General features: G+C 55.9%; 2 protein-coding genes across 3 annotated transcripts in view; one reads left to right on the plus strand and one right to left on the minus strand.

Moving 5' to 3' along the window:
• Positions 1–4,868, plus strand: part of TMEM120B (transmembrane protein 120B) — a 56,500-nt gene extending 51,632 nt beyond the window's left edge. The window contains exons 8-11 of one of the 2 annotated variants that reach the window (XM_035257883.3): positions 435–527; positions 1,635–1,699; positions 2,001–2,069; positions 2,918–3,507. In XM_035257883.3, the coding sequence (XP_035113774.3) occupies positions 435–527; positions 1,635–1,699; positions 2,001–2,069; positions 2,918–3,031 (341 nt within the window). In that variant the 3' untranslated portion in view covers positions 3,032–3,507. Of the gene's footprint in view, positions 1–434; positions 528–1,634; positions 1,700–2,000; positions 2,070–2,917 lie in introns of both variants that reach the window. The other variant, XM_035257884.3, reaches the window with a different exon arrangement.
• On the minus strand, positions 4,792–19,561 carry RHOF (ras homolog family member F, filopodia associated). Its single transcript, XM_035257886.3, has 5 exons — positions 19,380–19,561; positions 19,055–19,142; positions 7,861–7,970; positions 7,652–7,786; positions 4,792–6,593 (listed from the first exon to the last, which is right to left on the minus strand). The coding sequence occupies exons 1-5, from the start codon at positions 19,515–19,517 to the stop codon at positions 6,429–6,431; spliced, it is 636 nt and encodes a 211-aa protein (XP_035113777.1). The 5' UTR covers positions 19,518–19,561; the 3' UTR covers positions 4,792–6,428.
• Between the last annotated feature and the right edge of the window lie 724 nt (positions 19,562–20,285).

The raw sequence follows: 20,285 nt of genomic DNA on the forward strand, positions 1-20,285 counted from the left end.
GCTTTGTGTTCTGGATACAGGATAAAGCAGGTTCAGACCAAAGGGGGTGTGTGTGTGTGTATGTGTCTGTGTGTGGGTGCGTGTGTCTGTGGGTGTGTGGGTGTGTCTGGCTGCATCTGTGTGTGGGTGTGTTCATCTGTTGGTGCATATAAGTGGGTGTATAGGTGTGTGTGGGTACATGGGTTTGCATGGGTATGTGTGTGTGTTTAGGTGCGTGTCTGGGTGTGTATCTGTGTGTATGTATCTGTGTCTGTGGGAGTGTGTGTCTGTGTGTGTGTGGTGTGTTGGGCATGGGAGAGAGTTGTAACCAGGGCACTCTATCTGCCCTCTGCCCAGTAAAGACCCACCAGCCTACACTTGGGGCAGAGAAGAGGTATTGCCCTGTCTTCCAGGGACACCAGGCCCTGAGCCTGGGCACTGTGCTCCCCCTGCAGGCTGCGTCCAGTTCCTGCAATATTATTACCAGAGGGGCTGCCTCTACCGGCTTCGGGCCCTGGGGGAGAGGAACCACCTGGATCTCACGGTGGGTGAGTAGCTGGGCCTGGGTTGGAGCGGGGGCAGGCGCTGGACCCTGCAGGCACCTCCCATGCAGCGGAGCCAGGCCACTGCCTTTATCTGAGGCGCCTTCCAGAATTCATCCTGGATCCTGTTTCAGCTGCCAAGTTCCAGGCCAGCCGCGTGCCAGGCCCTGAGGCCAGGCCTCTGTCTCAGCCTCTGGAAGTGTCTATTTTGTGTGTGTGTTTTAGAATATACACACAATTAGTCTTGTGCTGGTTGTACATATTGTGTTTAACGTGTCTACATACCAGTACGTGTAAGTATAGAAACGCATGTACTATACATGTTCATTCTTAAGCCATAGGGGTGGCGGTCAGAAAAGTGAGGAGGCCCCCTCATCAAGAATTTCAGGGCAAACTGTTTAATACAACTCTGCTTTTTTTTTTTTTTTTTTTTTGAGACAGAGTCTGTTGCCCAGGCTGCTGTGCAGTAGCATGATCTCAGCTCACTGCAACCTCTGCCTCCTGGGTTCAAATGATTTCTCCTGCCTCAGCCTCCCGAGTAGCTGAGATTACAAGGCACTGGCCACCACGCCCGGCTAATTTTTGTATTTTTAGTAGAGATGGGGTTTCACCATGTTGGCCAGTCTGGTCTCGAACTCCTGGAATCAAGTGATCTCCCCACCTCAGCCTCCCAAAGTGCTGGGATTCCAGGCGGGAGCTACCCGCCCGGCCCGCTATCTTTTGAGATAGTCATTGCCATCAAATTACTCTGCTAAGTAGGTCCTCCTGTGTCAAGACTCAGTGGAAATGAAGCAGGTGCACTATCATTATAAAATGCAAAACCTTGCAGATGAAAGGAATTAGTAGCCGCGTAGCGCCTGGAGTCTGTGAGTGTTGTCAGGTCCACCTGGCTCTTGGTGGCTTAAGGAGTGAGAGCAGTCAGGCCGGGTGATGGGGCTGCTACTGTCACAGTGAATGCCCAACCAGCTATAACAGGCAAGAGCTGTCCCCCCTATGTGTGACTGTGTCTGGTTCATCTTAGGGTGACTGGCATGGCTGGGGGTGGGTGCCTGGTGGGGCTGTGGGGGCAGTGGAGCCCCTCAGTGGGTCCTTTTTCTTCCCTTCTCTCCACAGAAGGGTTCCAGTCCTGGATGTGGCGGGGCCTGACCTTCCTCCTGCCCTTCCTCTTCTGTGGCCATGTGAGTCTCCATGGACTTTGTGGGCGTCTCCTGTCTGGGCTGGCCCCTGGGAAAAGAAGGTCTTCAGGCCTGACCCTCCTTCTCCAGCCATCCCCATTCCGGGCCCCACAGCGTCCTCTCAGCCCAGCAGTGCTGAGGCAGGAGCCAGAACCGGCCCAGCAACTGCCCTGGCCTTGGGTGCCTGCATTTCATTTTGGGGGGTGTCTGTCAGTGTTGGGGGTGGTTGATACCCACAGTTGTCGGGGGGCTGGCCTGACCTGGGAGCCTGGTGGGTGAGCAGTGCCTGCCTTCCTCTCTCTAGTTCTGGCAGCTCTATAATGCCGTCACGCTGTTTGAGCTCTCCACCCACGAGGAATGCAGAGAATGGCAGGTATGGGGGGTAGGGAGGGTGGGGGCAGGCTGTGGAGAGGTTCCTGGGAGGGCTGGCGTGGCAGGGATGGGGTGTGTGTGTGTGTGTGTGGTGTGTTGGGGTGGCAGGGAGGGAGTGTGTGTGTGTGTGTGGTGATGGGGTGCAGGTTCCTGGGAGGGCTGGGGTGGCAGGTGTGGGGGATGTGTGTGTGTGTGTGTGTGTGTGTGTGTGTGTGGTGTGCTGGGGTGCAGGTTCCTGGGAGGGCTGGGGTGGCAGGGAGGGAGTGTGTGTGTGTGTATGTGTGTGTGGTGCTGGGGTGCGGGTTCCTGGGAGGGTTGGGGTGGCAGGTGTGGGGGGTGTGTGTGTGTGTGTGTGTGTGTGTGTGGTGTACTGGGGTGCAGGTTCCTGGGAGGGTTGGGGTGGCAGGTGTGGGGTGTGTGTGTGTGTGTGTGTGTGTGTGGTGTACTGGGGTGCAGGTTCCTGGGAGGGCTGGGGTGGCAGGGAGGGAGTGTGTGTGTGTGTATGTGTGTGTGGTGCTGGGGTGCAGGTTCCTGGGAATGCTGGGGTGGCAGGTGTGGGGGTGGGTGTGTGTATGTATGTGGGGTGCTTGGGTGGGAGGTTCCAAGGTTCCTGGAAGGGCTGGGGCTGGAGCCTCCCTCCGATGTTGGGATCCCAAGGAGGTCCACCCTGTAGAGCCCTTTCTAGGCCCTGCCCAAGCCTGAGCCTCGCCCCTCCCCCATTGCCTGAATCTCTGCCTTTGCTAGCAAACGCCTGCAGTTTGGGAGTTTGGGGATAGCTGCTGGAGGTGCTGGGGGCAGGGGTTCAGCAGGGCAGATGCTTTGGACTCCCTCCTCTCTGGACTCCCCCAGGTGTTCGTGCTGGCGCTCACCTTCCTCATCCTCTTCCTCGGCAACTTCCTGACCACGCTCAAAGTGGTGCATGCCAAGCTCCGGAAGAACAGAGGCAAGACAGAGCGGCCCTGAGCTCTGGGCTCCTGCACCCTGGGGCCGGACTTTAGACTGCCGGGGCTGCTGCGCTCCTCCCCAGCAGCCACCTCAGGCCTGTGGCATCGCTGGGAGAGAGCCCAGGCCCCGATCCCCCAAAGGACGAGAGGAATGTGAGCCCCGCCTGTCTGCACAGTGTTCGCCTATTTATAACATATTTAATGCCGGGTCCCCCATCATCCCTGGAACCCAGGCCAGTCTTCCTGGGGATGGGTCTGAAGCCTCAGGGAGCCCCTCTGTTCCCACTCTCGTCATTTGAACCCCTGTGGGTGGGGTTTGGATGTGCCTCTCGAGGTTGGATTTTATGCTGACCTGCTACTTACCAGGCCCAGGCTGAGGTGGCCTGAACCCTCAGCGCCCTTTGGCGCCCCCATCTCGGGGCCACTCTGCTTCTGCTGTGAGCCCTCCTCACCCACCCGCCTCATGGTGGGGGTTATTTAAGTTCTCAGAGACCCACTGCGTCTGCCTCATGCTCTTCTTGCCCCTGGAAGCTCTGGGGGGCGTCCTGAGTCAGGATGTGAGCAGAGTCGCCGCCAGAGGGCGTCCCGGGCCGTCCAAGGGAACAAGGACGTTCCTGTCCACACTTCAGGATTCCCTGACCTCCCATCTTGCAGCCTTCCTGCAGTCTTGCGACGGGTACTTGGGGAGTGGGACCAAGACCCTTGGACCCTGTGGAAGAGTCCCACCTCGCCCCTTTTTCCTGGAGGTTCTGGATGTTTTGGGGGGGAGGTATGGAGGCCCTGGCAGGCTCACCCCCAGGGGGCGAACCCTGACACTGGGCCAGAGCCACTGGGCACCACTTGGGTGAGACTGCATTTGATGTGAGGTGGAGAGGCCACCAGGCATATGGGCCTCAGCTGCCCCTAAGCAGGTCCCTACAAATCCCAAGGCCAGACATCAAGCAGTGCACACAGGCATGCCTTGTTTAGCCCTCCCCAAGGAATTTTAATTTTTTTTTTCTTTTTTTTTTTTTGGAGACAGGGTCTCGCTCTGTCGCCCAGGCTGGAGTGCAGTGGCGCAATCTCGGCTCACTGCAGCCTCCACCTTCTGGGTTCAAGCAATTCTCTTGCCTCAGCCTCCCGAGTATCTGGGAATACAGGTGCCTGCCACCACACTCAGCTAATTTTTGTATTGTTAGTAGAGATGGGGTTTCACCATGTTGGCCAGGATGGTCTCGATCTATAGACCTTGTGATCTGCCTGCCTCAGCCTCCCAAAGTGGTGGGATTACAGGCATGAGCCACTGCGCCCGGCCACCCTGCTACTTTTTAATATTTTTAGTAGAGATGGGGTCTCGCTATGTTGCCCAAGCTAGTCTCCAACTCATGGGTTCAAGTGATCCTCCTGTCTTGGCTTTCCAAAGTGCTGGGATTACAGGTGTGAGCCACTGTGCCTGGCCTGATTACATTTTTTAAATGAGATTTCCCCTCCCCCGCAGTGAGATTTCACATACAAATCCAGGTTTCTGCTTTCCCTAGAAAAATGGACCTGGCAACATTCCCATGGCGGGGGCGCCTGCTCTCCAGTCACCATAGGCGACTGTGTGCCTTGCCCTTCGTTCTGGTCTCCTTTCTGGCCCTTTTTAGGTGCCTACCTTTGCCCTAGATTAGGAGTCAGCTAGCTGTCTGTAAATGGCAGATGGCAACTATTTTAAGCTTTATGGGCCAGGGGGTCTATGTGGCAGCTACTCTTGCCTGCAGTCACAGAGCACAAGGCAATGCTCAAAAGAATAGGTGTGGCTGTGTTCCAATAAAACTTTATTTACAAATCAGCCTGTGGCCAGATGTGGCCCATAGGCTGTAGTTTGCAGACCTCTACCTTAGACCATCGTTTGTCCATGAGGCCTTGGATTCTTGAGAACAAGAGCTCCTTGGTTGATTCCCCAGGGGATGGCAGGGCCTTGGGAACCTGGGTAAGGTGGGCCTCAGGGGGCTGAGGCAGGAGATACCAGGAAGAACAGGAGCCGCATCCCGTCCTAGACGACAGCAATTCCTAGGTGCACTCCAGAGGCGAGCAGCTTGCGACCTGTGTTGGGCAATAGAATCGAATCCCCTGGGATGCTTGTTTAAAAAGTTGTGCACAGTGGCTCACACCTGTAATCCCAGCACTTTGGGAGCCTGAGGTGGGTGGATCATGTCAGGAGTTCAAGACCAGCCTGACCAACATGGTGAAACCCCATCTGTAATAAAAATACAAAAATTAGCCAGGCATGGTGGCATGTGCCTGTAATCCCAGCTACTCAGGAGGCTGAGGCAGGAGAATTGCTTAAACCCCGGGAAGTGGAGGTTTCAGTGAGCCAAGATGACACCACTGCACTCCAGCCTTGGTAACAGCCTCCAAAAAACTCCTGGACCCTTGACCCCAGACCTTCCCAAAGGAGGCTTAGGGATTAGGTATCTGGCTGTTGGTGACACAGGTGGTCTGTGAACCAGTTCTGAAACTGTCCCATGTGGGCTGGGAGTTGATTCTGTTAGTTCTCAGAGGAGGCTTGGATGTCTTGCCTCCTGGACTCCACAGGCTGGTAGAAGCGAGCCTTGAGGAACAGCAGGTGGGAGCCTGATGATAGTTAAGTGGGCCAGTCCTGTCCTGCCAGTAGGGGGAACAGCCCACAGAAAACTAGCTCACGACGTGGGGAGCCAATGGCTCTTCCCATCCTGAGTCCCTGACAGTGGGGTCTTTGGATGAGACTTGGAGGGGGTGGTCAGATGGGGGGGTCCAGGTATACTTTTAACATCTGAGAGGCCATTTCGTCTGCCCCCTGGGCACATGCTCCCAGCTCTCCGAGGGCCACAGGCCAAGCTGAAGGTTGAAGTCTTCCATATGGAATGGAGATGGGAGGGGTTGGTGCCAGCCCCGCCACCAGGCTGCAGCCTGTGTTCTCCTGATAGGCCCGGTCCCCGCGGTGGCCCCCCGAGTTCCTGGGGGAGGAAGGAAGGAGCTGGAGGTTGCAGCGGTGCCTATCTCCAGAGCCCAGGGAGGCAGGGACATAGGAGAGGCAGGCTTGGGTGCCTGCGTGGAATAGTGCCAGGTCCACATTTACCAACCACCAGATGGACTGTTCATTCTAAGCATAACTTGGGTTTGCACTGGGGAGACCCTCGTGGCGGGGGCAGCTGTGATGAGGGCACTTTGAGTCCTGAGGACAGACACTGGCTCCTGTACCCACATCACCACTGCACCCCAGTGGGGAGCCTGGAGGGGAGTTTGTGGTCAGAGCCCCAGTCAGGAAAGGAGAGAGTTCTTGAATGTTCCAAGAGTCTAGCCACAGGCCCCAGACAACAGGAGCTGGAGGGTTGGGATGGGGCGGCCTCCCAGTTCAGTTGGCCCCTGGGGTCCCGGGCCCTGTCAGTGCTGTCTTGAGGGCCGTCTGCCCTGGGTCACAGCAACAGGCAGAGCCGGCGCTTCTTTTGCCGCTGTGTTTTCTTCAGAGCACTGAGAGCCACCTTGGCCGCCTCCCGGAAGACGTCCTCCACATTCTCCCGAAACTTGGCGGAACATTCCAGGTAGAGAGCAGCTCGGATCTGTTCGCAGGCGCTCAGGCCCTGGGTTGGGGAGGAGCCAGTGTTAGCTGAGGGGCCCCTGGAGGTCTCCTGACACCACCGCGTGGGTTTGGGGCTGACCCACCCTGTCCTCTCTCCAGCTCCAGGCAGGGAGGGGCTGAACCCTGAGACTGGGTGGGTTCCCCATGTGTGTCTCCCAAGCCTGTGAGAAGAGGTGGAGGTCTCCAGACAGGACTTGCAGCCACCTCTCTCCCGTCTCTGAAAATACCATTTAGGGAAATGAATTTGCCCTCATTAATAGTTTTTACTTCTTGTGACGGTTCTTGTTGCCTTTGTATTCCTTTTATCCTGTTTGTTCCCTCATGCCTCATCTAAAGAGTTGCACGGTTGATTGGCCCATGAAGGGGACGCCTACTTTCACACAAGGGCGGACAGGACAGGACAGTGGCTCAGAGCACAGACTGTGGAGCCCAGCGGATGGGGCCGGATTCTGGCTCCACTTCTGGCTAGCTCTGTGGCCTTGGGTAAGCTGTTTAACCTCTCTGGGCCTGTTTATCCCCTGTAATGGGGGATGTGAACAGCATCTGCCTCTGAGTCCTGAGGATTGAGAGTAGTCATGTAAAGTGCTCAGGTCCACAGGCCACCAATACTAGTATTTAAAAATTATCATTCTTGATCGGGTGCGGTGGCTTGTGCCTGTAATCCCAGCACTTTGGGAGACCGAGGTGGGCAGACCAGTTGAGGTCAGGAGTTCGAAACCAGCCTGACCAACATAGTGAAACCCCCCTCTCTACTAAAAATACAAAAATGAGCTGGGTGTGGTAGCAGGTGCATGTAATCCCAGCTACTCGGGAGACTGAGGCAGGAGAATTGCTTGAACCCAGAATGCTGAGGTTGCAGTGAGCCAAGATCATACCACTGCACTCCAGCCTGGGTGACAAGAGCAAGACTCCATCTCAAAAGTAAAAAAATTATCATTCTTAGAATCTTGCTTCCCTCAGCTCCCTGAAAGGCCGCTAAGGCAACCCAGTTGCAGAGGCCAAAGGTCCGGGAGGCTTTGGAGGTGCAGCCATGTCACGGAATCTTGGCCTCTGGCCCACCTGCATGTAGGTGATGGGCTCCAGCTGGGCGGCCCGGAGCTTCCGCAGCTGCTCCTTGTCCTTCCTCAGGTCCGTCTTGCAGCCGATGAGCACCATTGGGGTCCCACGGCAGAAATGCGTGACCTCAGGGAACCACTGTGGAGGGAGAAGGCAGGGGATCAGGGCTGCGGCTGGGCCCAGGTCTGGGGCCAACATCCTGGAGGCCTCACCTTGATGAGGACGTTGTCATAGCTGGTGGGGTTCATGACGTCATAGCAGATGAGCACGAGGTGGGTGTTCTGGTAGGACAGGGGCCGCAGCCGGTCATAGTCTTCTTGCCCTGAAAGCAGAGAGCAGGTGGGGGTCAGGGGCGTCCCCTCCCTGTCTGGACTCTGATGGGAGAAGGGGGAGGGGCCAGGCAAGTGACCCTGCCTTAGGGCCTCAATTTCCTCATCTTCATAATGGGCAACAAACCGGGAGTGGTGTCACAGGCCTGTGGTCCCAGCTACTCAGGAGGCTGAGGCTGGAGGATCCTTTGAGCTGAGGAGTTTGAGGCTATAGTGAGCCGTGATCATATTACTGCACTCCAGCATGAGTGACAGACCGAGACTCTGCCTCTTAACAACAACAAAACCTGTGGGTGGCAACCCCTGGGTTCTGGATGGTGGCAAAGAACCCTTGAGATCAAACCCACGCAGTGCTGAGAGCTGGGCCTGATTCTAGGGCTGGGGCTGGAGAAACTGCTAACGCTGGATGATGCCGGCAGCCAGTATGATCCCCCTGACTTACACTCGAGCAGAGCGAAGACTGGAACCCTCCCCTAGCCAAAGATATAGAGCTGTGGGGCTGGTGGGCTCACGGTGTCCCCAGTCCCCAGAGGCTGGTGTCTGGCTTCAGCCTCCAGCTTCTTTGGTTCTGATACAGTCGGCTGAGTTCCCTGTCCGTTCTTACAAGCACTAGGAGGAGGGTGGTGGGTTGCTGGGAACAGCATCAAGCGCCCTCCCCACCCAGACCCGCACAGCACATTCTCGGGGGGATACCTTAATCCTGATGCCTGGCCCCACCCCAGCACGGCTGAATCTAAACAGGGATCTAGGCTTAAGCCTTGAGCTTGGTTGGGTTTTCATTTTTTATAAACAATTCTTTGTAACTTTTTATATTGACAGTTTCAAACTCACAGTAGAATTGCAACAAAGTGCAAAGAGCTCTGATTCACCACCTGCTTGCATGGCCCCTCTGGCTTTACCCAGAGACAGATGGTTCTGTCCCTCCCTACCAGGCACCGTCGCTGCAGACGTTCTGCCTCTTCACCCCTTACTCAGTGCCTGTCTGCTGAGAACAAGGACATTCTCTCACCTGCCCCAAGCCCAGGAAACCACAGACTCTGCATTCTAATCCAGTCCACAGCCCATATTCAGATATTGCCCATTTCACCAATATCGTCCTTGATTTTCTTTCCCCTTTAAGGAGCCAGCCCAGGGTTCTATACTGCATTTAGTCATCATGTTCGGGTATTTTGTAAAAATCCCCACAGTGAGAACTGAGAGCCCCCTGCCCCTTGACTTCCTTCCACTGAACAAGAAAGGTTGGAGGCCCAGGAATCCCCCTGCCCTGTCCCCAGCTGCTATAGGTGCTGGGTGGCACCAGCTTGCCCTCAGCTCCTTCCCTGCCAATACCTCTCAGGACAAGTGGCTTCTCCACAGAACACCACCAGGCCATGTTTGCTCCTGTCCGCTTGCTGGTGACGACACAGACACCCTTTCCCCACTGGCCCCCCCCAACCCAGGGACCTCCAAAAGTTCTTAGCTCCACCACAGAACAGTGTTTAAGGGTGTAGTCACTAGAGGCAGATGAGACCTCTGTTCTAGTCCCAGCTCTGCCCTCACCGGCTGTGTGACCTTGACTTAGATAGGACAGCGGTGGGAACCCCAGATTCCTCACCTGGAACATGAAAATCATAAAATGTACCTCTCAGGGCTGTCACCAGCCAAGGCACCCCACACATGGGGGCCATAACAGTGTGCAGTGAACAGAAGCCACCAGGACAGTGATGGCTGGGTCAGGAGGGCCATTCACGCCAACTCTCAGCCAGTGTCCCCTGACATTGGGGCAGGGCAAGGGCTCAGACCTGATACCCCCCCCCCCACAATGTGAGAGACGTCCTTGTAAGACACTGGGAAGCTGGCCAGGATGCTTTCCCATCTCCTTTTCTGTCCCCAACTGTCCCTTCTTGGTAATCGCTGTCCACATCTTAGATCTGTGCTGTCCAACAGGGTAGCTACCAGCCCATTAATTAATTTGATGAATTAACATGAAGCATTCAGCTCCTCAGTTGCATGAGCTACATTTCAGGTGCCACCCGGGGCTCATGGCTAATGCAATGGTCGGTGCAGGTGCACGGCATTTCCACCACTGCAGAAAGTTCCCCCGCTCCCCCCCCCCCCCGACCAACACCATTCTCATCTAAGTCCTTGTCTGTCCCTCTTCCCTGGCCTCCTGCAGCCCTTCAATGAATCCATTCACCACCTGAGAGCTAGATGGATCTTAAAACACAAGTCATTTCCGCTCCCCACAGCTGAAGCACCATCAATGGCTCCCTACTGCCCCCCGCCCCCGCTTTCTTTTTGAGACAGAGTCTTGCTCTGTCACCCAGGCTGGAGTGCAGTGGCAGGATCTTGGCTCACTGCAACCTCCACTTCCCAGGTTCAAGCTCCTGCCTCAGCCTCCCAAGTAGTTGGGATTACAGGCACCTGCCACCAAGCCCGGCTAATTTTTGTATTTTTTTAGTACAGATGGGGTCTCACCATATTGGTCAAGCTGGTCTTGAACTCCTGACCTCAGGTGATCCGCCTGCCTTGGCCTCCCAAAGTGCTGGGATTACAGGCGTGAGTCACCATGTCCAGCCTCTATTGCCCTTTGCATAAAATCCAAATATCTCCCCAGGTCCACATGACTTCATCTCTGCTACGCCCCCTTGCTCACTGCAGTCCAGCCAAGGCACCACCTCACCATTTCTCAAACCCATCAAGCTCTCACGCCCCAGCCTTTGTGCTTGCTGTTCCACATGCCTGAAAGGTTCTTCCCTAACTTTTTTTCACCATTTTCTCCCCAGCATTTTATTCTTAAACATCCAGACTAACCATTACATGATTTCTCGTTTTAGGGTAACTGCCTGCCCTCTGTATCTGCTTTTATAATAATACATCCTATGCTCTATGTAGTTTTCAGAGTGCTTTAGTCTATAAATGATTAAGAAATCCTTGGCTGGGCGACATGCCTCGTGCCTGTAATCCCAGCACTTTGGGAGGCTGAAATGGGCAGATCACAAGGTCAGGAGTTCGAGACCAGCCTGGCCAACATGATGAAACCCTGTCTCTACTAAAAATATAAAAATTAGTTGGGTGTGGGTGGCGGATGCCAGTAATCCCAGCTATGCAGGAGGCTGAAGCAGGAGAATAGCTTGAACCTGGGAGGTGGAGGTGGCAGTGAGCCAAGACAGAGCCATTGCACACAGCGAGACTCCGTCTCAAAAAAAAAAAAAAAAAAAAAATCCTTACATGACAGCCAGATATGGTAGGGAAATTATTAATACTCCCACTTCATAGGAAGAAACAGAGTCACAGAAATGAAGTGAGTTGCTTGAGGTCCATGACTCAGTGACTGGCCCAGGAGTCAGCCCCAGTTCATGAAATTCCAAGTGGGATGTTCCTTCTGTGAATACACACGAACGTGCTATTTTGTTTTGTATTGTGCAAAAATAGGTTCTGGGTCTTTAAGATGTAACAATGGGGTTCATAGTTCTGGCATAACATAGTCCCTTTTCCAAATGTGGCCGGCGAGCAGGTCCAGTAGTCCCCCCGCTAACCCATGAGGGTGGACTCCAAGACCCCAGTGGAAGTACGAAACCACGGATGGCCTAGAACCCTAGATACACTGTTTTTGTCTATACATACACGCCTATAAAACAGCTTAGTTTATGAATTAGGCACAGTAACAGATTAACAATAACAATAATAAAACAGGGCCAGGCCCCGTGGCTCCCACCTGTAATCCCAACACTTTGGGAGGCCAAGGTGGGCGGATCGCTTGAACTCAGGAGTTCGAGACCAGCCTGACCAACAGAGTGAGGCCCCATCTCTACCCAGAACACAAATAATTAGCCCGTGGTGGCTCGCACCTGTAGTTCCAGCTACTTAGGAGGCTAAGGTGGGAGGATCACTTGAGCCCCAGAGCGGAGGTTGCAGTGATTGTGCCACTGCACTCCAACCTGGGTGACAGAGTGAGACCCCATCTCAAAAAAAAAAAACCGAAACAGAACTATTACAACTTAACATCCCTGTTGTGCTTTGGGACCATTATTATTTATTTATTTTGAGATGGAGTCTCGCTCTGTCCCCAGGCTGGAGTGCAATGGCACGATCTTGGCTCACTGCAGCCTCCATCTCCCAGGTTCAAGTGATTCTCCTGCCTCAGCCTCCACCAAGTAGCTGGGATTACAGGTACCTGCCACTACGCCCAGCTAATTTCTGTATTTTTCGTAGAGATGTGGGGGTTTCACCATGTTGGTCAGGCTGGTCTCGAACTCCTGACCTCATGATCCACCTGCTTTGGCCTCCCAAAGCACTGGAATTGAAGGCATGAACCACTGCACCCAGCCAGAAGGCTCTTTCAACAGGGAGCAGCATGGCTCCTTCCCTCCTCTCCTTCAGGGCTCTATGGAATGTCGCCTCCTCTTAGAAACCTTTCCTGACTGCTCTGAAACAGCCTCCTTGGCAGTCTGCCCCATGCCAATGGTTTTACTCATAGCTCCCACCTATACCTGACTTCACAATACTTCTCTGGGGCTGGGCATGGTGGCTCACGCCTATAATCCTAGCACTTCAGGAAGCCAAGGCAGGGGGATCATGAGGTCAGGAGTTCGAGACCAGCCTGGCCAACATGGTGAAACCCCATCTCTACTAAAAATACAAAAATTAGCCAGGCATGGTGCCACAAACTTGTAATCCCAGGTACTTGGGAGGCTGAGGCAGGGGAATCCCTTGAACTGGGAAGGTGGATTGTAGTAAGCCAAGATCTCACCACTACACGCACTCCAGACTGGGCAACAGGGTGAGACTCTGCCAAAAAAAAAAAGGGGGGGGGGTTTCACTCTATTGCCTAGGCTGGAGTGTAGTACTGTGATCATAGCTCACTCTAGCCTTGACCTCCTGGGCTCAAGCCATCCTCCTGCCTCAGCCTCCCAAGGAGCTGGGGCTGCAGGTGTGTACCACTTCGATTCTGGTAGCACCTATCCATGAAGACTCCTGTGTTACATGCCGGGTCTAGCTCGAAGCGCTTTGCCTGGATTAACTCATCTTTTCCCAAAAAATCCTACAAGGTAGACACTGTTGTTAGCTCCATTTTACAGGCTGTGAATGAAGCAGAGAGAGCTGGAGTGACTAGCCCCGGCCACACAGCTAAGGGGAAGCTTTGTAAATGTCAGAGGACCCTACTGGAGTATTTTTTTTTTCTTAGCCTTCCCCAGAAAACAGAGAGGAATCCTCACCCTACTTGTCCCAGCCCTGATCAGGTGAGGAAAAGGCTATCAACACAGCCATCTCAAGAAAGAGGGGCGCTGGGCGCGGTGGCTCATGCCTATAATCCCAGCACTTTGGGAAGCCAAGGCGGGTGGATCATGAGGTCAAGAGATCGAGACCATCCTGGTCAACATGGTGAAACCCTGTCTCTACTAAAAATACAAAAAGTTAGCTGGGCATGGTGGCGCGTGCCTGTAATCCCAGCTACTCAGGAGGCTGAGGCAGGAGAATTGCCTGAACCCAGGAGGCGGAGGTTGCGATGAGGTGAGATTGCGCCATTGCACTCCAGCCTGGGTAACAAGAGCGAAACTCCGTCTCAAAAAAAAAAAGAAAGAGGGGCTTGGCTGGGTGTGGTGGCTCATGCCTGTAATCCCAGCACTTTGGGAGGCCAAGGCAGGGGGATCACCTTAAGTTGGGAGTTCGAGACCAACCTGACCGACATGGAGACCCTGTCTCTGCTAAAAATACAAAATTAGCTGGGTGTGGTGGTGCATGCCTGTATTCCCAGCTACTCAGGAGGCTGAGGGAGGCGAATCAGCCTTTTGGGTTCAAGCGATTCCTGGATTTCAAGAATTGCTTGAACCCAAAAGGCTGAGGTTTTGGTGAGCTGAGATTGCACCAGCCTGGGCAACAAGAGCGAAACTCCATCTCAAAAAAAAAGAAAGAAAAGAAAAAGAAAGAGGGGCTCTGGGAAGGCAGAGGCAGCCAGCTTGGACTCCAGCACCTCCTTCAGGTTGCCTTCCTGGCTTGACTCTGCCCAGCTCAGCTTTCCCTAGAATTCAGTGTGGGCCTTTGTTGCAGGATGGACCAGGCCTGCAGAGGACATACTTCTGTGTGCGACAATCCTGTGCCCACTTGGGGATTTGGGGAGTGTACTATTAATAAATACCCTCAACAGTATGAGTCAGGAGGGTCAGGTTCCATTCATTCATGTACATTCTGGGCGGGACTGCTCAGGGCAGTCTCCACATCTCAAATTGACGTCCACATTTCCCTCTCTGGGTGTCAACTTCCTTATCTGGGAAAGGGGGTGATAACAGTGATAAACGTGCCCCTAATCTGGAAAGTGAAACACCAGCAGAGGGGGAGCAATCGGACGGGGGGGTGGGAGCGGGGGAGGCAGGGCTGGGAGGTGGGAGGGACTGCTTTTGTGGTTACTCTTTGAGATGAAGTCTCACTCTGTATCTCAGCTCACTGCAACCTTCACCTCCCAGGTTCAAGTCATTCTCCTGCCTCAGCCTCCAGAGTAGCTGGGATTACAGGCATGCACCACTGCACCTGGCTAATTTTTTGTATTTTTAGTAGAGATGGGGTTTTGCCATGTTGGCCAGGCTGGTCTTGAACTCCCGACCTCAGGTAATCTGCCTGCCTCAGCCTCTCAAAGTGCTAGGATTACAGGTGTGAGCCACCGTGCCCTGCTGTGGTTACTCTAGAAACAGAAACCTCCAGGGGAAGTTAATAGCCTGGGGTGGGGGGTGGTCAGAACCTCCAAATATTTGGACCCAGAAGCTTTAGGGGCCTCCCAGACACCAGGTGATATCACTGCTCCCCACATTCTACCCAAAATGATACCAGGGCTGAAAGGGGCCATATATCACCTGCCCATAGTCACAGAGGGGACCCACCCAGCCTCTGCAGATGGGCTTAGAGGTTAAGACAGCCCAGGAGACCACATGTGTAATCCCAGCACTTTGGGAGGCTGAGGTGGGAGGATCACTTGAGCCCAGGAGGCTGAGGCTGCAGTGAGTTATGATAATGCCGCTGCACTCCAGCCTGGGTGACACAGCGAGACCCTGTCGCTAACCACACCCCCCATAAAACTCCAGGAGTCACATGCAAAGCATGCATGCGCTTCTGGTGAGTTAAAGTCTCTAGGTCTGAGCTCCCCCTGGAGCTGACCATATCCTGAAGTGCACTCGGGCATGCGGCGGGGCTGGGCGGAAGGGAGGCTCAGGCTGCAAACAGGGCTTTTTTTTTTGGCATAGTCTTGCTCTGCCACCCTGGCTGGAGTGCAGTGGTGTGATCTCGGCTCACTGCAACCTCTGCCTCCCAAGTTCAAGCGATTCTCCTGCCTCAGCCTCCCGAGTAGTTGGGATTACAGGCACACGACACCATGCCCGACTAATTTTTTTTTTTTTTTTTTAAAGATGGAGTTTCACCATGTTGGTCGGGCTGGTCTTGAACTCCTGACCTCAGGTTATCCACCCTCCTTGGCCTCCAAAGTGCTCAGATTATAGGCGTGAGCCACCACGTCCAGCCTAATTTTTGTATTTTAGTAGAGATAGGGTTTACTGTGTTGGCCAGGACAGTCTCAATATCGTGACCTCATGATCTGCCTGCCTTGGCCTGCCAAAGTGCTGGGATTACAGGCGTGAGCCATCGGGCCTACAAGGCTATTTTCTTGGGGGGAATGGGACTTTGCCAAGGCAGTCCTCCTTCTGGGGTCAGGGGTTGGGTTGAGGAGAAAAGACACAGGGCAGGTGGCCCCCAGCTCCAGCTGGGGCGTTGGTCAGGGAGGGGTACAGGCAGCATGAGAAGGGAAGCTGCCAGAAGAGGAACCCACTTTTACTCACTTTGCTGGGGACCGCCCACCTGTGCTTCCCTGGGAGACAGGGGCTGGGCAGTCCAGCTGGGAGTTGAGACCACCTTCTGGGTGACCCCAGCCTTGGCCCGGCCCAGGCCTCCAGTGCTCCTGGGGCTCACGACACCCACCTGTCCCTGCTTCCTTGTCTTAGCAACTGCTACTCCTTTGTCCACCAATTTTCTTTCTGTTCCCATCTCAGGCTGAGAAGGGTATCGCCACTCCCAGGCAACCCACACCCCATCCTGTGCGCCTCCAACCCTGGTCCCCACACCTTGGCCCTAGGAGCTCAGCCCCGCCTGTGTCTTCACAGCCCACCTCCCCCTGCCTCCCTCTGCCCAGGAAGCTTCAAACCTCACCGCAGCTTCCTGCCTCAGAGGATGTCGCGGCCGGGGAGAGGCTGACAGAGCAGTGGGTGCCACAGCCCCCGCCCCTTCCCCTCAGCCCTGGGAGCCCTGTCACCCCATCTCCCCTTCCTCTGCTGCGGTGTCTATAACTACTTCCTCAGGATGGAGATGGAGCCAGACGGGCCTTCCACGATGGCCCCTGTGGGCAGGGTCTGAACCCTGGGCCAGCGTTTGGTCCAGTGTGGAGAAATTCAGCCTCAAGAGCTGCCCCTGTCGCACAGCTCTGGCAGCCGCCAGTTGAGAAGATGCCCCTTCTGCCACTGGGTGTAGCCCATTCAGTTCTAGAACCTTCTACAACTACATTTACTAGACTCATTTCTGGCTTGGCCATTCCCTTTCTCTACATGGCTGCCTGGTCATTGCTTTCTGCCATGTTCTCCTGAGAGCCGACCACCTGCAGGCAGAGATGAATCACCTCCGAATTCACCTTCCAAGCCTTGCTTCATGACAAGCACCGGGACCTGGACCCTCCCTGGCAGTGCTTACTGACCAGGGGATTTCCGCTAATGAGCAGGTCTTCCCCGGTCACAGGGGACACCCTAGAGGGAGCAGCCAGATTTCTTCTTCCTGGGTACCCCTCCTTGGTCTGTCAGACTATGAGGCCAGCTCCTCCCCTGAGCCCCGCTTCTCTGCGGCTTGGAAGAATCTTGCCAGGGAAGACAGATGCCCCCACTGCAGCAGGAGCTGGGGCCAGCTTGGACCATGGCAGCGATGGTAGGAGGGTCTTTAAATTTATTTTTACTTTTTGATACAGGGTCTTGCTCTGTTGCCCAGGCTGAAGTGCAGTGGTGTGATCTCAGCTGACTGCAACCTCTGCCTCCCGGGTTCAAGCGATTCTCCTGCCTCGACATCCGGAATAGCTGGGACTATAGGCACATGCCGCCATACCTGGCTAATTTTCATATTTTTAGTAGAGATGGGGTTTCGTCATGTTGCCCAGGCTGATCTTGAACTCCTGGCCTCAAGCAATCCTCCTATCTCAGCCCCCAAAGTGCTGGGATTACAGGTGTAAGCCACTGCACCCAGCCTGGTAAGAAGGTCTTAAAAGTCACAAGGACATTTGCTGAGCCCTTCCGCAGATCCAGCCCCTGTGCGGAGTGCTGGACATCACATAGTAATCTGATTTAATCCTCTTGACCCTCTTAGCTCTCATGACAGATGAGGAAACTGAGGCCCAGACATCCCCAGTGATACACAGCCAGTGGAGCTGGTGTCAAAGCCCAGGTCTGACAGGATGGGACTGTGGATGGGATCCCCACAGTGCCAGTGGTCGCCTGCTGTGGTGACCATGGTAGGAGATGCTCTCTGTCCCTCTCATAGCAGCTTTTAGCACAAATTCTTCCTACACCAACTTGCAGCTTTCCAGAATCTCCACACTACAATCTACTCTGACATGTTCTTTGAGCATCTCTCTGGGCAAGGCCAGAAAGGCCATCCATGTTCTCATGATGTGGAGGCTACTGTGAACCGTGAACCCTGGCCTGATAGGGGAGGCCCCAAGGGCAGAGGAGGAGGAAAGAAAAACACTCCTGGCCTCCGGCAGGGCCGCAGGGCTGTGGGTTGCTGGGAATGTCTCCACCCAGCAGCACTTGACCCACAAAGTGGGGTTAATGACCTTGCCCCCTCCCAGGCTCCTGGACAAGAAATGAGAAAGTAAAAGTGTCTGAGACAGACCACATTTTTACTGGGCTTTCCCAGCTCACCTGGGGCTGGAGGTGGGTCCCCTTTTGGGGGTGGCCCTAAAGGGCCCACATCCTGTAAAGACAGGATCCTCAGAGTTTGCCAACGCAGGACCTGCTGAAGTCGGAATGGAGGGGGCTCTGAGCTGGGACAGCCCCTTTTCCGGTCCTCTCCAAGTTGTAGCTGGCAGGGGTTGGGGGTCTGAGTTTTGGCTCCATCCTAGGTCAATGGGACCCTTCATCTCACACATAGAGGCTTAGCTGGAAGGGGAGGGCCACCTGATGACATAGTTCCCCGCAGGTCACTAAACACTGAGTCACAGAAGTGGGGTGAGGCCCCACCTGGGGATCTCAACCTTTGGTCCCCAATGTTGATGAAGCCCAGATGGGAGCCAGGGTCCTCCCACTGACGGTGTTCCTCCTGTCTCCACCCCTCACAACACCAACTCTCATGGAATTGAACAGAAATCCACAAACCTCCGGTGGTGGGGATGTGACTAGCAGCAGAGCCTGGTGCGGGCCCCGGTGCCCAGTGCTCTGTTCCTTCCTTAGTTCGTTTTCTACACTGTCTGGTTTCCTCCCAGAGAACTAGGAAAGCACAGAAGTAATTGTAGCCACAGAATTCCAGAACCACCAGCTGCAAGCCGTGGAATCCCCGGAGCTGCAGATGCAGAACTCATGCCCACAGGACCCCGGAGCCTCAGGCTGCAGAGAGCACCCACAGAGCCTTGGAGCCACAGGCTGATCTGTGGCCGGCAGCATTCCAGAACCACAGGACCCAGAAACACAGCCCAGGCAATCCGAGCACCCGGAGACTCAAATCTGCGGCCCTCAGAGTCTGCAGAGACCACAGCAGGCCGCGCAGCAATCCTGGAATCATGGGAGGCTCAAGAGAAGTACGCTGCTTTCTAGAACCACAGGAGAGGAACGAGCTGTGGGCTCTCCGCACAGAGCTGGAAGGGTGGCCCCGGAGTTTGCCTCCTCCTCCAAACACCCTCCGCTTAAAGACAGGGCTTGGCCTCTAGGGCCGCGCTGCCAGCACTCTAAGCCGCCTCCAGGAGTGAAGAGCCGCCAGGGCCCCGCCAGGGTGCAGGGTGTGGACGCCCGGTGGGGGATGCCCCGGCGGGGAAACCCTTCGGGCAGGCGGACCCCTGGGACCCCCGGCGCGCAGGCGCACTCACCGGCCGTGTCGTAGAGGTTCAGGGTCACCTCCTTGCTGCCAACTGTCACGCTGGCCGTGTACTTATCGAACACCGACGGGGCGTAGTGCTGCGGGAGACGTGGTGGGGTTGGTCTCTAGTGGGCCCAGGTTCCAGCTGAACCCACTGTCCGCCCCCCTTCGCTCGTCCGGAATCAGCCCCCCTCACCCCGCTGGGCTCTGGAATTCCCGAGAGAGCGCCCCGGGGTGGCGGCCGGCTCTCCTGAATCGGGTCGGGGGTCGGGGCTCCGGGCTCAGCCTGAGGGGGGGGTCCCTCGCCCCCACCCCAGCCCCGCTGCGGGCCTCACCTCGGGGAAGGAGCCCTGGCTGTACACCATGAGCAGCGAGGTCTTGCCGCAGCCGCCGTCGCCCACGATCACGATCTTCAGCTCCTTCCTGCCCGGGTCGGGGGCGGCGGTCGGGACCGGGGCCCCCGGGGCATCCATAGCACGGAGCCAGCAGCACTGGCAGCGGCGTGCCGGGCACTAGCGGTCGGGGCGGGGCGGGGCCTGGACTAGCCCCGCCCACCGGAGCGGCACCGCCTCCGCCAGGCAGTCTCCCGGCCGACCTCCTAGCCTCAGTTTCCTATGTGCTACGGCCCCGGCCCTGGGTGTGGGTATTCAGCTCTCAGTACCAGGGATACTGCGGCACCGGAGAAACGGGGCTCAGCGGCAAGCGCAGCTCCCACCGCCACCCCGGCGCGTCACGGCGCGCCCCCCGCCGGCAAGACCCGATCGTGGCTGCCCAGCGACTCAGAGCGCCCCTGATTGGCAGGCGCCTCCTCCGGCAGGGACCCTCCGATTGGCCGGCGCAGACAGGGCCTCCCGGATTGGCGGACTGTGCCTCCGCACTGGGTTCGAGGAGCCCCCGGCCTCGAGCTCCGGAAAAAGCCCCTTAGCTTTGCACTGCCCCAGTGGCGTGGCTTCGCACCTATTTGCCTCTGGCCTCAGTTTCCCCACAGGAGGTAGCGGCGGTGGCACTGGGGAAGATGCTGATGTGAGGGCCGTGTCTGCCCACCTCACCTCACCTCGCCTCGGGGCGCCTGCGTGCGCGCGGGCTCGGGGCGAGGGACTGGGCTCCCCTTAACCGCACCCGACCCCGGGCTGTAGGGTGGACGCCCAGCGCCCTCTGCCGGGCAATCGCCTCAACGCCGGCCGCAGGTTGGCCCCAAACCACGTGGGCGGGCACCTCCTTCCAGCAGGAGCCGGAAGCGT

Source organism: Callithrix jacchus, chromosome 9 (assembly GCF_049354715.1).
Source record: "Callithrix jacchus isolate 240 chromosome 9, calJac240_pri, whole genome shotgun sequence".
NCBI lineage: Eukaryota > Metazoa > Chordata > Mammalia > Primates > Cebidae > Callithrix > Callithrix jacchus.

Bases quoted from the DNA above. Each gene is read 5' to 3' on its own strand.
- RHOF (XM_035257886.3), bottom strand. From the start codon at position 19,517: ATGGATGCCCCGGGGGCCCCGGTCCCGACCGCCGCCCCCGACCCGGGC. The intron at 19,143-19,379 runs GTGAGGCCCGCA...CGTCTCCCGCAG, and splicing joins GCCAGGGCTCCTTCCCCGAG to CACTACGCCCCGTCGGTGTT. The intron at 7,787-7,860 runs GTGAGGCCTCCA...CTCCCTCCACAG, and splicing joins ATGACAACGTCCTCATCAAG to TGGTTCCCTGAGGTCACGCA.